The sequence below is a fragment of the Scyliorhinus torazame genome, chromosome 15 (genome assembly GCF_047496885.1).
Source record: "Scyliorhinus torazame isolate Kashiwa2021f chromosome 15, sScyTor2.1, whole genome shotgun sequence".
NCBI classification, from domain to species: Eukaryota; Metazoa; Chordata; class Chondrichthyes; order Carcharhiniformes; family Scyliorhinidae; genus Scyliorhinus; species Scyliorhinus torazame.
This window is the reverse complement of record NC_092721.1, coordinates 198,575,772-198,593,067: the sequence shown is the minus strand read 5'-3', so window position 1 is coordinate 198,593,067 and position 17,296 is coordinate 198,575,772. Positions and strand designations below refer to the sequence as shown.

Sequence of the window (17,296 nt, the reverse complement as noted above, 5' to 3'; positions counted from 1 at the left end):
AGAAAAGAGTTCACACCAAGCCAAAGTGGTCCAGACAGAGTGGATGGTAAGGGAGGTGGTGTAGCTCTGTTATTAAAGGATGACATGCAGGCAATAGTAAGGGATGACATCGGTGCTATGGAGGATAAGGTTGAATCCATTTGGGTGGAAATCAGGAATAGTAAGGCGAAAAAGTCACTGATACGAGTAGTCTATAGGTCATCAAATAGTAACATTATTGTGGGGCAGGCAATAAACAAATAAATAACGGATGCATGTAGAAATGGTACATCAGTTATCATGGGGGATTTTAATCTACATGTCGATTGGTTTAACCAGGTCAGTCAAGGCAGCCTTGAGGAGGAGTTGAGAGAATGTATCCGCGATAGTTTCCTAGAACATTATGTAATGGAACCTACGAGGGAACAAGCGGTCCTAGATCTGGTCCTGTGTAATGAGACAGGATTGATTCATGATCTCATAAGTTAGGGATCCTCTCGGAAGGAGCGATCACAATATGGTGGAATTTAAACTACAGATGGAGGGTGAGAAGGTAAAACCAAACACTAGTGTTTTGTGCTTAAACAAAGGAGATTACAATGGGATGGGAGAAGAACTAGCTAGGGTAGACTGGGAGCAAAGACTTTATGGTGAAACAGTGGAGAAGCTTCCAAGCGATTTTTCATAGTGCTCAGCAAAGGTTTATACCAACAAAAAGGAAGGACAGTAGAAAGAGGGAAAATTGACCATGGATATCTACGGAAATAAGGGAGAGTATCAAATTGAAAGAAAAAGCATACAAAGTGGCAACAATTAGTGGGAGACTAGAGGACAGGGAAATCTTTAGGGTCAACAGAAAGCTACTAAAAAAGCTATAAAGAGTTAGATAGATTATGAGAGTAAACTTGCTCAGAATATAAAAACAGATAGTAAAAGTTTCTACAAATATATAAAACAAAAAGGAGTGGCTAAGGTAAATATTGGTCCTTTAGAGGATGAGAAGGGAGATTTAATAATGGGAGATGAGGAAATGGCTGAGGAACTGAACAGGTTTTTTGGGTCGGTCTTCACAGTGGAAGACACAAATAACATGTCAGTGACTGATAGAAATGAGGCTATGACAGGTGAGGACCTTGAGAGGATTGTTATCACTAAGGACGTAGTGATGGGCAAGCTAATGGGGCTAAAGGTGGACAAGTCTCCTGGCCCTGATGGAATGCATCCCAGAGTGCTAAAAGAGATGGCTAGGGAAATTGCAAATGTACTAGTGATAATTTACCAAAATTCACTAGACTCTGGGGTGGTCCCGGCGGATTGGAAATTAGCAAACGTGACACCACTGTTTAAAAAAGGAGGTAGGCAGAAAGCAGGTAATTATAGGCCAGTGAGCTTAACTTCGGTAGTAGGGAAGATGCTGGAATCTATCATCAAGGAAGAAATAGCGAGGCATATGGATGGAAATTGTCCCATTGGGCAGACACAGCATGGGTTCATAAGAACATAAGAACTAGGAGCAGGAGTAGGCCATCTGGCCCCTCGAGCCTGCTCCGCCATTCAATGAGATCATGGCTGATCTTTTGTGGACTCAGCTCCACTTTCCGGCCCGAACACCACAACCCTTCATCCCTTTATTCTTCAAAAAACTATCTATCTTTATCTTAAAAACATTTAATGAAGGAGCCTCTACTGCTTCACTGGGCAATGGATTTCCATAGATTCACAACCCTTTGGGTGACAAAGTTCCTCCTAAACTCAGTCCTAAATCTACTTCCCCTTATTTTGAGGCTATGTCCCCTAGTTCTGCTTTCACCCACCAGTGGAAACAACCTGCCCGCATCTATCCTATCTATTCCCTTCATAATTTTATATGTTTCTATAAGATCCCCCCTCATCCTTCTAAATTCCAATGAGTACAGTCCCAGTCTACTCAACCCCTTCAGCCATGGGATTAACCTATTGAACCTCCTCTGCACACCCTCCAGTGCCAGTACGTCCTTTCTCAAGTAAGGAGACAAAAACTGAACACAATACTCCAGGTGTGGCCTCACTAACACCTTGTACAATTGTAGCATAAACTCCCTAGTCTTAAACTCCATCCCTCTAGCAATGAAGGACAAAATTCCATTTGCCTTCTTAATCACCTGTTGCACCTGTAAACCAACTTTTTGCGGCTCATGCACTAGCACACCCAGGTCTCTCTGCACAGCAGCATGTTTTAATATTTTATCATTCAAATAATAATCCCATTAAAGCCTTCATAAAGGGCAGGTCGTGCCTAACTAATTTAGTGGAATTTTTTGAGGACATTACCAGTGCGGTAGATAACGGGGAGCCAATGGATGTGGTATATCTGGATTTCCAGAAAGCCTTTGACAAGGTGCCACACAAAAGGTTGCCGCATAAGATAAAGATGCATGGCATTAAGAGCAAAGTTGGGGACCAAGGGGCTGGTTTAGCACAAGGCTAAATTGCTGGCTTTTAAAGCAGACCCAAGCAGGCCAGCAGCACGGTTCAATTCCCATACCAGCCTCCACGAACGGTGCCAGAATGTGGCGACTAGGGGCTTGTCAGAGTAACTTCATTTGAAGCCTACTTGTGACAAGAAGCGATTTTCATTTTCATTTTCATTTCAAGTAGTAGCATGGATCGAGGATTGGTTAATGAATAGAAAGCAAAGAGTGGGGATTAATGAGTGTTTCTCTGGTTGGCAATCAGTAGTTAGTGGTGTCCCTCAGGGATCAGTGTTGGGCCCACAATTGTTCACAATTTACATAGATGATTTGGAGTTGGGGACCAAGGGCAATGTGTCCAAGTTTGCAGACGACACTAAGATGAGTGGTAAAGCAAAAAGTGCAGAGGATACTGGAAGTCTGCAGAGGGATTTGGATAGGTTAAGTGAATGGGCTAAGGTCTGGCAGATGGAATACAATGTTGACAAATGTGAGGTTATCCATTTTGGTAGGAATAACAGCAAAAGGGATTATTATTTAAATGATAAAATATTAAAACATGCTGCTGTGCAGAGAGACCTGGGTGTGCTAGTGCATGAGTTGCAAAAAGTTAGTTAACAGGTGATTAAGAAGGCAAATGGAATGTTGTCCTTCATTGCTAGAGGGATGGAGTTTAGGACTAGGGAGGTTATGCTGCAATTGTATAAGGTGCTAGTGAGGCCACACCTGAAGTATTAGGTTCAGTTTTGGTCTCCTTACTTGAGAAAGGGTGTACTGGCAATGGAGGGTGTGCAGAGGAGATTCACTAGGTTAATCCCAGAGCTGAAAGGGTTGGACTGCGAGGAGAGGTTGAGTAGACTGGGACAGTAATCATTGGAATTTAGAAGGATGAGGGGGGATCTTACAGAAACATATAAAATTATGAATGGAATAGATAGGATAGAAGCGGGCAGGTTGTTTCTACTGGCGGGTGAAAGTAGAACTAGGGGGCATAGCCTCAAAATAAGGGGAAGTAGATTTAGGACTGAGTTTAGGAGGAACTTCTTCACCCAAAGGGTTGTGAATCTATGGAATTCCTTGCCCAGTGAAGCAGTAGAGGCTCCTTCATTAAATGTTTTTAAGATAAAGATAGATAATATTTTGAAGAGTAAAGGGATTAAGGGTTGTGGTGTTCGGGCCGGAAAGTGGAGCTGAGTCCACAAAAGATCAGCCATGATCTCATTGAATGGCGGAGCAGGCTCGAGGGGCCAGATGGCCTACTCCTACTCCTAGTTCTTATGTTCTTATGTTCAAACAGGTTGAATCAAAAGGAACCAGGTTTACTGCACCAGACCACAAGGACAGAGCAGTTACTCTACTACAGGGACCCACTCACAGATCATGGCCCTCCGGTTTTATACAGAATGTAGAGGGCCAAGGCCAGGGCCTGGGCCTGCCTCACCCTGGTGCCCCCTGCCCCCTACCCCTCAGTGGGAGAGTGTGTATTCTCCTTTGAGAATATCAATCCCACAGTCTCGTAAATGCCCCATGACCTGCTTAAAGTTTCATTAGTGTCCCATGACCTGCTTAATCCCAGGTTATGACAATTTCCTTATTTGCAGCAATTAAGCTCTAAGTGACCTTCAACATAAAACTTTCTTTAATTCAGTGTTCTGCAGTAAAAAAAGTTATTCAGATGTTTGAAAACAACTTTAATGCCATGATATTAGTGTTTATTTCAGCACCATGACCAGGAAACAAGCAGTCAATCCAGGGAACAGATAAACCAACACTGTGAAGGAATGCCGGAGTATAGCACAGAACCCACCTCCAGGGCTGAGGCCTAACATGCAGTACGGAGCCCCTCGAACCACCACTTCCTGCAAAATGATGGCAAAACTATAACTGTCTCCTTTCATAGTTGCCTTCTTGGACAACTCGGAATCTCTCAGGAACTCAGGAGCTGTCCAAAATAACTCTGGGAATAGAAAAAGATAACATGTGGTTTTATATTTCGGTAGATCTACTGAATTGCAAACTGTGGCAGACATTCAATCTCTCGGAATCAGTACAACAACAAATGATAGGTTTTGTTTTGTAATTTGCCCTCAGGATAGAGAGAATATTATTGTTCATTCCTGACTGTTTTTACAATAAAGTGACTGGCATTGGCCACCTCAAAGTGTATGAGGAACAAAACATGGATCGTAGAACAGATGCCACGCGTGGGTCCGGCCAGAGGGTCTCCGATGAGCATTAGCTGCCCGGTTAGATTTTTGGAGTGACGCTTGAACATGCAATCTTTCGATTTAGTGGTGACCTATTGATGTAACTTTGACAATGCAGGTCAAATCAAGACTGCCACAGGGAGACCAATGACCAATTCAATGAGGAGGTGGAAATGTGTCCTCACCTGATCTACTTGACCCCTGCAATAGCCTCTAGGGGCCACCGATGTCAAACGATCTCCACTTGATCCCTTGCTTACCTTCTGGTGGTGGCTTCTCCCGCGAAGCCTTCTGCGTCTCCAACAACTCCAGGTATCCGTAGTCAGCGATCTTCAGTACAAAGCGGCCATCCACCAGGCAGTTTTGTGATTTCAGACGCCCATGGGCAAAGTCTCGGTGGTGAAGATATTTCATTCCCTGTCAGTTAAAAACACAGGGGTTCCGAGATCAGGCAAACATCACCAATTTCCCTTGTGTATTCCCCCATTTTCATTGCTCCACCATCGGCGGCCAAGCCTTCAGCTACCTAGATCATCACCTCTGGAATTATATCCTTGAGCCTCTCGGCCTTTAACGCATTCCTTAAAGCCGTCCACATTGACCAAGCTTTCGATCACCTGATCTAAAAATTGGGAGGTTTTGTGGCGCAGTCTCTGCTCCTGAGCCAGAGGGTTTGAGACCCTCTTCAGGACTTCATGGCCAAGAAAGTGCATTTGTAATTTTGCCAAGCAAACTTGCAAATCCTTCCAACACATACCAATGGCAGGGAGCAAGAGCAGGAGAGATTCCTAGTCATCCATGTGATGGAAAGAATGTTGGAGCCTTCATCATCACTATCCATCTCTCTAGATGACAACATATATGTAAAAGGCATGTTACCGCGGCAATTCGGACTTCCTGAATGAACAGTGACACGCCATTCCCACGATATTGTCCAATCACTCCCCTATGATGTGCTTTGGGGTGTTTTAGTATGTTTTAAGGTACCATACATAAATAAATGGGCGGCAACGTGGCACAGTGGTTAGCACTGCTGCCTCACAGCCCCAGGGGCCCGTATTTAATTCCAGCCTTGGATGACAGTCTGTGTGCAGTTTGCACGTTCTCCCCGTGTCTGCGTGGGTTTCCTCCGGGTGCTCCGGTTTCCTCCCACAGTCCAAAGATGTGCAGCTTGGCTGGATTGGCCATGCTAAAGTGCCGCTTAGTGTCTCTTAGATTCGGTAGGGTTACAGGGTAGAAACCTGTGTCAATTTAAACTGGTGATTGACATGTGACCCTCGGGCAAAGCAGACTGCATGGAGCTGGCTGTAATTCCAACCAGCAGATTCCACAGGGTTGTGCGGCCTTTGTTTCAAACAAACAGATTTTAGAATGATTTGACAGACATCATTGATGACTCTGATTGATGGACTTGGTTGGTGGCAAATGAGCTGGTTCGAAATGCTGGGCTTTTGCCGATGGTCTGGGTGATTGGTTCTGATTTGGTTTATGTGAATTGGTTAATTCACTTGTGTTGGGACTCGGGGGGGGGGGGTGGGCTGTGGATCTGGAATCGACCGTGCACTAGCCCAGGATCGTCATAATACAGCACAAATGTTTAGGCTAGAAATTTCCCAAGAATGTTACATTAAAAAACTTAAACAAGACCAAACCAAACCACCCAGCAGGGCTTCTGCATATGTGATAATTTCCTGATGGATCCCCCCCACCTACCCCTGGCCCTCAAGGTGGGTCGTGAGACATACCTTGATTAAATCCAGTAGGAGGGAGGATTTGAACATCCAGTCAAGCTTCACATCATCGTTCCTGAGGAGATCATGAAGACTTCCTCGGGAACAGTGCTCAGTCGCAATGGCCAGTACTCCGCTATCACAGAGGAAACCCAGAAATGGGTTCACATTCTCATTCCGCAAGTCTCTCATCTTGAAAAGCAAGAAAAACAATGTGTATTAGAATTAAATACAGGAGGGCTGGCACTACAACAACTCAATGTTTCAAGACATTTATACGAGAGGGGAGGATTTGCCTGTTAGTGTACAGAGGGGTGCATGTATGTAATTGTATTTATTTATTTGTTTTCTTGTTTGTTTATTTATTTTCTATAAATTTAGAGTACCAAATTATTATTACTTTTTCCAATTAATGGGCAATTTAGCGTGGCCAATCCACCTACTCTGCACATCTTTGGGTTGTGATGGTGAAACCCACACAGACACGGGGAGAATGTGCAAACTCCACATGGACAGTGACCCAGGGTCAGGATCGAACTGGGGTCCTCAGCGCTGTTGGCAGCAGTTCTAACTATTACACCACCATGCTGCACACTGGGTACATGTATGCATATCGTACATTGGTGAGCATACACAGAGGTTTAGGTGTGTAGCATACAATCATGAGCATGAACAAGGTTGCTTGTATCTGCACTGTACACCTGGGAGTACATGCAGCACGGTACTGTAGTGGTTAGCACAGTTGCTTCACAGCTCCAGGGTTCCAGGTTCGGTTCCCGGCTTGGGTCATTGTCTGTGCGGAGTCTGCATGTTCTCCCTGTGTCTGCGTGGGTTTCCTCCCACAGTCCAAAGATGTGCGGGTTAGGTGGATTGGCCATGCTAAATTGCCCTTGGTGTCCAAAAAGGTTGGGTGGGTTTACTGGGTTACGGGAATAGGGTGGAGGTGTGGGCTTGGGTAGGGTGCTCTTTGCAAGGGCCGGTGCAGACTCGAATGTTGACTGGCCTCCTTCTGTACTGTAAATGTTATGATTCTAAATTCTATGCAGGGTTATACATATCTGTATTCTATATCCGTGAGAGTACACAGGGTTACACATACCTATTGTACTCTGCGAGTCTACACAGGGTGGCATATATCTGCATCATATGTCTGTGAGTGTACAAAGTGCTGTACGTATTTATATTGTACATCTGTAAGTTGATTCAGGGCTATATGTACCTGTCTCACGTCTGTGAGTGGGTACAGTGTTGCATTTATCTATACTTTATGTCGGTGAGTGTACGCAGGAAGTTAATGGTCTATAAATTCATAATGCAACACACACACCGGCCTAGTAAACCCTGGAAGTGAGTTGCCACCCATATTAGAAAAGGAAATGTACCCTCTGGTCTCTTGTACCCTGCCCCTGAATCCCAACCTCTCACCCCCCATTTACCTTCCTTAGGGCTGCAGCAACGCTGTGTAACTCCATATGATGCACACATCTGAGATGTAAAGCAAGGTTCATTGTGGGCCCATGCCTATGTGTGCTGGTCCACATTAATTTTGTTAGACCTGTCAGGTGTTTTGTTACTCACAATTCCATCAATTCAGCATTAGAAGCAGGAGTAGGCTATACGACCCCATAAACCTCTCTACCACTCATGTTCTTGGCTGATCTGATTATAGCTTCAATTCCACATTCCCACCTGATACTGTTTAACTCCCTTGTTAGTCAAGAATCTATTTACCACTGGCTTACAAATATTCAATGACCCTGCCACCAAAGAGAGTTCCAAAGATTCACAACCCTCTGAGAGATTAAATTTCCTCTCATCTCCATCTTAATGAAATGAATGAAAAATGAAAACCGCTTATTGTCACAAGTAGGCTTCAATGAAGTTACTGTGAAAAGCCCCTAGTCGCCACATTCCGGCGCCTGTTCGGGGAGGCTGGTACGGGAAGCATTTAATGGGAGCATTTAAACTGTGTCCCCAAGTTCTAATCTCTCCCCCGCTGGAAACACCCTTTTGTAGCCATCTGGGATGGCCACTTACAACTAGGGACAGAGATACTCGCAAAGCCTAGCGGGTAAAATGGACAAAGCATTTGCAAGCGAGGAATCCAGACGGTATCGAAATTCCGACCAATTAGCATTTTGATGGGCCGATTAACATTTAATGGCCCATCTTCACCAAGACAAAGGACTGGTACTTGAGCGACCGGTACAGTCCCAGATATTTCGGCGCCACTCCCTGTACTAGGGAAGCGTAAACAATGGGGTGAGTGACCGCTTGGGACACGCCCAGCCATCCAGGCACCCGCCCATTTATTGGTTAGGAATCGAACAGAGTAATCAGGAATCACCCAATTAGTGGGGTCCAAACTGAAGGACTGCCCGAAAGAGCACAAAAACCCCCAAGTATAAGAAGAGAGTCCACCATGTGTCTGTCCTCTCTTGGACCTGGCACCCCGGCCCCGACCGTTTTCCAAGTGCCGCACCACCAGAAGCACGACCAAGTTCAACGCTCGCTACCAGACGGATGAGCCTAGCTGAGCAGCAGTTACTTCTCCAGACCCAATAGATCCAAAATCGAGCAACGGCCACTATTCCTCTGACCTAAGCCGGGTGCCTGAAGTTAAGTACAGGTTGTCTTAGTCGATAGGTGTAGTTAACTAGTAGTGTTTATGTTGCATGACTAATTATGTGTCTCTAACTGGTGTTTGGCTCTTTGATCGATAGCCGGTTGAACCTTGTGGTGGTATCGTTTGATACCTGGCGACTCTGAGCAATGTAATATCAATATCAAAGAAAGGAGGGCAAGCTCACTGATTGCCATAATTGGAACAGAGCCACAGGAAAGGGAAAAAGGCAACACTTTCAGCATCTACCTTGTCAAGTCCCCTCAGGATCTTACCTGTGTAAGGATCCTCCTGTTTAAATCCCGTTTGTTCCGTGCATTTGTCCAGGGTGTCATAACACATGTTTCAATAAGATCACCTCTCAGTCTTATGTGGGATGGGGGCAATATCTCAAGAGGAAAGGTTGAATAGATTGGTCCTGTACCATCCCACATATCCACATATCCAATGAGTGAACCTTCTCTGAACTGCTTCGAATGCACTTGTTTACAAACATACAAAATAGGCATGATGTGGAGATGCCGGTGTTGGACTGGGGTGAGCACAGTACGAAGTCTTACAACACCAGGTTAAAGTCCAACAGGTTTGTTTCGATGTCACTAGCTGAGGAAGGAGCAGCGCTCCGAAAGCTCGTGACATCGAAACAAACCTGTTGGACTTTAACCTGGTGTTGTAAGACTTCGTACTATACAAAATAGGAGCAAAGGTAGGCCATTCGACCTCTCGAGCCTGCTCTGGCATTCTATCAGATCGTGGCTAATCTGTTTGCGTAGCATTTCACTTTCTAATCTGCCCCCAATAACATTTGATTCCCTTGCCCAACAAGAATCTCAAATATATTCCACCGCCTTCTGAAGAAGAGAGAGTTCCAAAGTCGCATAACCCTCTGAGAAAAAAAAATTCTCCACATCTCTGTCCTTTAAGGGCGACCCCTAATTTTAGAACCGTGCCCCCCTCGTTCTGGATTCACCCACAAGAGGGAACACCATTTCCGTGGCAACCTTATCAATACCATTCAGGATTATAGCTACATCAATCAAGTCACCCCTCGCTGTACTAAACTCCAGTGATAAACAGCCCAGTCTGTCCAACTTATCCTCATAAGACAACCCACTCATTCCAGGTAGCAATCTAGAAAACCTCCCCTGAACTGCCTCCAACACATGTATATCCTTTCCAAAACTGTACACTGCACTCAAGATATAGTTTCACCAACACCCTGTACAACTGTAAAATAACCCTGCTTTTAAATTCAATTCCCCTTGCAATAAACAACAACATTCTATTTACCTTCCTAATCACTTGCTGTACCTACATACTCACTTTTCCTAATTCTCGTACCTGTGGGCACATTTGGAGAAGCACAGAGGGTTGTACGGCTGGAGGAGGTTACAAAGATAGGGAGTAGCGATGCCATGGAGAGATTTGAGCGCAAGAACGGGAATTCTTAAATATCTGTGCAGACCTGGAATTCTGGATGTGTGCCCCTGTGTCCATGGATTTACCTTTTTCAGTATTTTGGTTGTAGCTTTCTGAACATCACAGAGACTTCCAGGGTTAAATTTCTTGAGCCAGACCCAATCCCCCTGTTTAAACAACAAACATACATTTCACATGGTGAAAAACCAATCAAAATGAGAATAATCTCCCATCACCTGAGGGCATTGAAGAGTCAGCCACATTGCTGTGGGTCTGGAGACACATATGGGCCAGACTGGGTAAGGAGGGCAGATTTCCTTCCCTAAAGATGAACCATGGGTTTTTTAGACAATGGCATCACAGTCATCATCAGACTTTCAATTCCAGATTTTCATTGGATTCAAATTTCATAGAATCATAGAAGAATCATAGAATTGCATCAGTGCAGAAGGAGGCCATTCGGCCCATCGAGTCTGCACCGACTCTCTTGAAAGAGTATTCTACCTAGTCCCAGTCCGCAGCCCCGTAACCCCACCCTCATTGAACACTGAGGGGCAATTTCTGTACGGCCAATTCTCCTAGCCCACACCTCTTTGGACTGTGGGAGGAAACCTGAGCACCCGGAGGAAACCCACACAGACACTGGGAGAACATGCAGACTCTGCACAGACAATTGAACCCGGGTCCCCGGCGCTGTGAGGCAGCAGGGCTAACCAGTGTGCCACCGTCCCACTCTATTTGCCCCTCTGCCATGGCGTGATTTGAACCCAGGTCTAAGAGCGTTACCCTGGCTCTCTGGATTACTATTTCAGTGACAATACCACTGCATCCCCCAGCTGAAAAAGAGTTAGCAATTATAGATTCAATGGTAAACACACAGAGCTAATGAGCAGCAATGGCATATATCCAATGCTAAACACTTCTAACGAGCAGCATCTTATAGACCAATTACAGAGCAGTAATCAGCAAAACCATTGGATATTGAGCTGCACAGTCAACAGGGTCGGGTAGGTGTCAGAGGTGATGATTGGCGGAATTTTCTCAAGGCGGGGTCTTCCCGCCCGGAGACAGAAAATTCCCACCTGAGGTCAATGGACCTTCCAATGGTCATTTAAATTGTCCGTGCTGCCCGTGACAATTCCCGCAGCGGTGCGGGGAATTGGAAAATCTACCCTAAGTGTTGTCTGAGGTGGGAGAAGCGGAGGGCAGCCACCACCTACCTGCCTTCCTGGCTTTTCCAGCCATATTTTCAAACACTCAGCAAAACAAAAGTCAATGGGCGGCTGGCACGACGGCGTGCTGGCAGGGCGGACTCTGAATGATCCTGCCCGCCAGCAACCTTGGCTCCTTTTTAAAGGGTGCCCCAATCAAAATAAAATAAAACCAAAAAGACAAAGTCACCATGGAATCACCCCCTCCCCCACCAACGGACACCCCACCCCCTCCCCCCATGGATACAGGAAGCCCCCCCCACGGACTCAGGACCCCCACAGCACTACCAGGGTAATTGCCCAGGCATGCCTCTCTCCCCCTGCGAGCTATACCTATCTGACCGACCCCGGTGGTGATAATTCACCAGCACTGGTGCAAACATGTTGTAATCCCCCGCCGACATGACGCTCCTCATGTGGGGCGAATAATACAATGGGGAAGGCTGCTAATGTGATGTAAATGTGTGGTTAATGGGGTTCCTCACCTTTCATGACAGGAACCCCATTCTATCATGAGTGGGTGGCGGGGACAATCTGAACAGCAAATTGCATCGGCATGTCCGTCTCCAACACCCAAAAAACTCAATCACATCCCATCCAACCTGTGTTTCTTTACAAAGGAATCTGCGTGCCCGGCACATCAAATGAATAGTCCTTTCTCTTGAAAGTCACTCTTACACCACCGGATACACCACACAGAATCGGGCTCCACTTTTGTACAGGGCGGCCTTGGCTTTGTTGAACGCAGCCCTCTTCTTTGCCAGCTCCCCTCCCACATCTTGGTAAAACCTGATTGCGTTTCCCTTCCCATTTGAAGTCACGAAGCTCTCTCGACCATCTCAGAAGACGACCTTTCTCTTTGAAGCTATGGAACTTCACTATTACCGCATGTGATGGGTCCTCAGGACGTAGCCTCTGCCGGAATGTACGGTGGGCTCGGCCCAACTCAGGAGGGGACGTGAATCCACCCTCCCCCACCATCTTGCCGAACATCTCTGCAAAAGTACTCCGTGGGCGTTGGACCTTCCAACCCCTCCGGCAGCCCCACACTTCCAATGTTTTGACCCCTGTGGTAGTACCAGGTATTGCGGTACCTGAGAGGCTGATGACCATTGGTTAGACCCAGGAGTCTACCATTGGCTGTATTACGTAGCTCTGCCCTGAAGGCGGAGTATAAGAACCGGTGCCGTCCCAGCAGCCTTCACTTTCTGTATCGAAGCTGCTGGGAAAGAGTTCTAGCAGATTAAAGCCTTCAGTTATGAATCACTTCGTCTTGAGTGTAATTAATTGCGCATCAACCCCTGGACCGATTCACTAAATCATTTACCTCGGCCTTCAGCAATTTATTCGCTTCGGTCCGAGAGACATCTCTGCTTCCAGTGAGCCAATCTGATCACGATGTCTTGAAAAAGCCACTTCCTTGTCTTCTATCGTGGTTCCGTGCACATTCCTGGTTTCGTTGCTCTTCTCCAGAGCCACTCAGAGGGGGGCCAAGGCCTCCTGTGTCGATTTGTGGAGGTCTTTCGACACAACCCACCGACGCTTATCGAATCCGTTCGCCAAGGTACTCGAAAGCATCTCGGCCATTGGTGGAGTGGCCGGAGGCTGCCTCCGCCATATTTACTGCCGATGAACTCTGAGAGGCTTCCGATTGTGTCGACCAACTTCTCCTGTCTGCTTTTAGTCCCATGGCTTTTCTGAGCATTTCACCTTTATAGGACCCCCGTACCATTAATTTTGTGGGTTTTCAAAAGAAAATACCCCCTTAAACTAAGAGAAAATGGCAAAAAGTCCAGTACTCCAGTGGGAGCCACCTTGTGCGCGTCTACCCCTACATAACGCCACCGGGAGCAGAGCTGGCAGTTCTTTTAATAGCCATAGACGTCAACATGTGGTTGCACAAGGCCAGGACCAGTGCCCAGCAGAGGAGGCAATGGCGCCATTGGGAGGGGGGGGGGGATTCTCTCCAGTTTTCTCACCAGGACCCATACTTTGAAAATATTAATATTGGAAAATTCCTCCCTCTATTTGTAGCTCCTGATCACGGTGCCCTGAGCAGTCGCCAAACATAAAGGCCAGCCTTACTCAGTAAGAACTTTCACATTATTTCATGCGTCCCCCGCGAAATGTCTCGAGAGAAACGTCCCATCACAGGAATCTACCGACCAAAGCTTTAGAACCATTATGCTAGATTAATAAGGGTGCAGAAAAACGTGATGGCAAAATATCATCTGAAGTTAAAGTGAGGGCGAGGAACAGAAGCAGCTGTTCATCACATCTGCAGTTGTCCAATCTTTATCACAGGAAGTTGGGTTCATGGGAGCCATTGTGGGCAGCACGGTAGCATTGTGGATAGCACAATTGCTTCACAGCTCCAGGGCCCCAGGTTCGATTCCGGCTTGGGTCGCTGTCTGTGCAGAGTCTGCACATCCTCCCCGTGTCTACGTGGGTTTCCTCCGGGTGCTCCGTTTTCCTCCCACAGTACAAAGATGTGCAGGTTAGGTGGATTGGCCATGATAAATTGCCCTTAGTGTCCAAAATTGCCCTTAGTGTTGGGTGGGGTACTGGGTTATGGGGATAGGGTGGAGGTGTTGACCTTGGGTAGGGTGCTCTTTCCAAGAGCCGGTGCAGACTCGATGGGCCGAATGGCCTCCTTCTGCACTGTAAATTCTATGATAATCTATGATTTTGACACAACACACTCAACAGGGAATCTAAGATCTATGTAAAGGAATGAGACTCTACACTCATAAATGTAAATTTTCAGTCCAGAGAGGCAGCGATGAAGACTAACCAAGCAATTAAATCTTCACCTACACTTGAATGGACCAGTCCTGAGTATTTCTGGAGTCTGTAATGAGTATGCATCATTTCGGTACCACAACTGAACAGCTTCCCATGTACTAGAATGTTGCGTTTCTCGGTACAGTTATAGAGAAGCTTGTGGAGGAACAGGGGAATTGGAAGTGAAAATTATTGATTTCTATAATTTAACCATACACAGATGGATCACAGAAAGTGCAGTCCAATGTACTTCTTAATAATAGTGAGCTCTGATAGGCTTATCTCTAATCTCATTGCAAAATTCCGGCTCATATCAGGCGATATCACCAATGACTTGTTTTACTGTGAAATAAATGTGCTTAAACAGCACTGTAAACTTCACTCCTCGTGAGCAGAAGGATTTTACCTCATATAACGCTACATTTGAGTTCTCGTGGTTTACTGCAGTGAGGCTTTTTCCAGACAGAGAATGCATCCCAGATTTGAGACTTTTCCGCTCGGATATGCTTCTTCCATCACTCAATTCATCCAGGGTTATTTTCTGTATTGAGAAGGAAAAAGAAACACAATTTTTGAACAATTAATCCTTAGCGTGTGAGTATTGCTGGCAATGCTAACGTTTATTAGTCCATTCCAAATTCCACCATGAGACGGTGACGGGTGATCTGCTTTCTTGAACCCCTGCAGTCCACGTGGCGAAGGTTCTCCTGTTGTGCTGTTAGGAGTTCCAGGATAGTGACCCAGCGACAACAGGAGAACAGCCAATATGTGCCGGTGTTGGAATGGTGTGTGACTCTGAGTAGCGTCCTGGAGATTAATCGCTCAGTTCTGGAAAATCCAAGACAATTCTGGAGGGTTAGAAGCCTTACTCCGTTCCCATGTATCCCCAGAGCCACACCCACTTAGATGCTGTACCCTGTTGGTGGTCGCTCAGGCACTTGGGCAATCCCATAAGATCTGCTTATGAAAAGACAGGGTAGATAAAGATAAACTATTTCCACTGGTTGGAGATTCTAAAACTAGGGGCCAGACCGTTCTGGAGAGATGTTAGGAAGAACTTCTTCACTCAAAGGGTGGTAGAGGTTTGGAATTCTCTCCCACACACAGCAGGTGAAGCGAGAATAGTTGTTAATTTTAAATCTGAGATAGACAGATTTTTCTTAAGCAAAAGTATTGAGGGATATGGGCCAAATATGGCGTTAGGCCACAGATCAGCCATGATCTCATTGAATGGCGGTGGGACAGGTTTGAGGGGCAGAATGGCTTACTCCTGTTCCTATGTTCATTCCTGTGCTTGTGCGGGTCCCTGTGTAGACTGGGCAAGGATGGCTTTCTCTTGTGAGTCAGGCATAAAAAAAAGAACAAGATCAAACCCCTGAGAAGCTGCTCCCATCTCATTGTAATCAACCTCCTCGTGCACAAACCCTAATCCTCCTGATCTTGCAGCGGGCCTCTGCTCAAAAACGTCATTGGAAGACTGTGACCGGCCGCCGCTACCAGTAATCAACAGCTCACCCTTCAACACGCAATGTGCAGAAAGTAATCAGGAGCCTATCAACCTAATCTACCCACTCCACAAGGTAACAGATGCTACAGCTTTGGAACATTAAGGTCCAATCATAAAATCGTACGGCACATTAGGAAGCCATTCAGCCCATCTAGCCAGTACTGGCTCCTTGAAAGAACTTCCCACTTGGGGTGTGATTCTCTGGCCTGCGTGCTCATTCACCTAAGTCCCGCGAAGCATCGGAATCGGAGCTCTGCCCAAAAGGGGTGGGACCAAACGGCTCGCGCAGAAGTAGGTCTTAAGCCTACTTACGACCTACCTGCGTGGGATCCACCAGCTGCCCTCGATTCACCGGCCTCCCCAGGGAGGCTGCAGCCAGGCACCGATCAATGCTGGCCCACAACAAACCTGGACCAGGCGGGGCGGCACCCCGGGGGGTCTCCCGGGCCATCGGAGACCCTTGGATGGTCAGGGTCAGTGCAGGGTAGCCCCCTGGCCCTCCCCCTGGAACTTGGGCACCTTGGCACTGCCCAGTTGGCACCTTGGTGCTCCCACCCTGACACTGACGACAAATTAATGATAGTTTCATGATCTCCAATACTGAGACTAGCTTTATAGCTCCAGGTTTATCCATTTAAATTCCACCACATGCCTTGGTGGGGTTTGAACGTGTGTCCCCAGAGCATTAGCCTGGGCCCCTGGGTTACTAGTCCAGTGACATTACCACAATGCCACCATCTCCCCCATGTAATGTCTCTCCTATATAACGTTCCCTTTTTTAAATAAAGGAAATTTATTTACAAGGATTTGTGTCTCATTTTCATACTTCACTATCTGGCTTGGGAATCGGGATTCTCCGAGCCTTCGCGCCGAAATCGCGATTGGCGCGGGAGCGGAGAATGGGCGTTGGCAGCGAAATCCGGCGCGACGCCACTCCCGCGACTCTCCGGTCCTCGGAGAATCGCCGCGAATCGCGCGTGCGCGTGGTCTATGCGACGTGGGTAGGGGGCCATTGACAAAGGCCCCTGCGGCGGTGAGAACTGGTCGCGTTCCCGACGGCATGGTTCTAACCACGTTTTGCCTGTCGAGAACTCAGACTCAGTCCGCGGCCGCCCTGGTGGTGGGCAGGGGGATCCTTCACCGGGGGTGGGGTCTCATGGACGGCCAAGCAAACGATCGGGCGGCACCGATCCGCGGGCGCACACAATCTCGGGGGGGGGGGGGGGTGGGGGGGGGTCCTGCCTCTTCCATCATGGTCCACGGTGCGAGTCCGCCATGTTGCATGGGGCCGCCGCCGCGCGCGTGCACAGGTTTCCGACCGGAGGTGCGGGGCCCCGTATCGGCCGGCAGAGCTGCGAGATCCACTCCGGGGCCCTGCTAGTCCCC

The 17,296-nt window shown here is 47.1% G+C and overlaps 1 protein-coding gene across 1 annotated transcript in view; it reads right to left on the bottom strand.

Annotated features, from left to right (window-relative positions):
- The window catches only part of gucy2f (guanylate cyclase 2F, retinal), a 109,907-nt gene that overhangs the window by 50,359 nt on the left and 42,252 nt on the right, over positions 1–17,296 (bottom strand). Inside the window, exons 7-11 of the mRNA XM_072477395.1 lie at positions 14,810–14,944; positions 10,495–10,575; positions 6,382–6,558; positions 4,897–5,053; positions 4,237–4,386 (exon numbers count right to left, since the gene is read on the bottom strand). Of these exons, the coding sequence (XP_072333496.1) occupies positions 4,237–4,386; positions 4,897–5,053; positions 6,382–6,558; positions 10,495–10,575; positions 14,810–14,944 (700 nt within the window). The remainder of the gene's footprint in view (positions 1–4,236; positions 4,387–4,896; positions 5,054–6,381; positions 6,559–10,494; positions 10,576–14,809; positions 14,945–17,296) is intronic.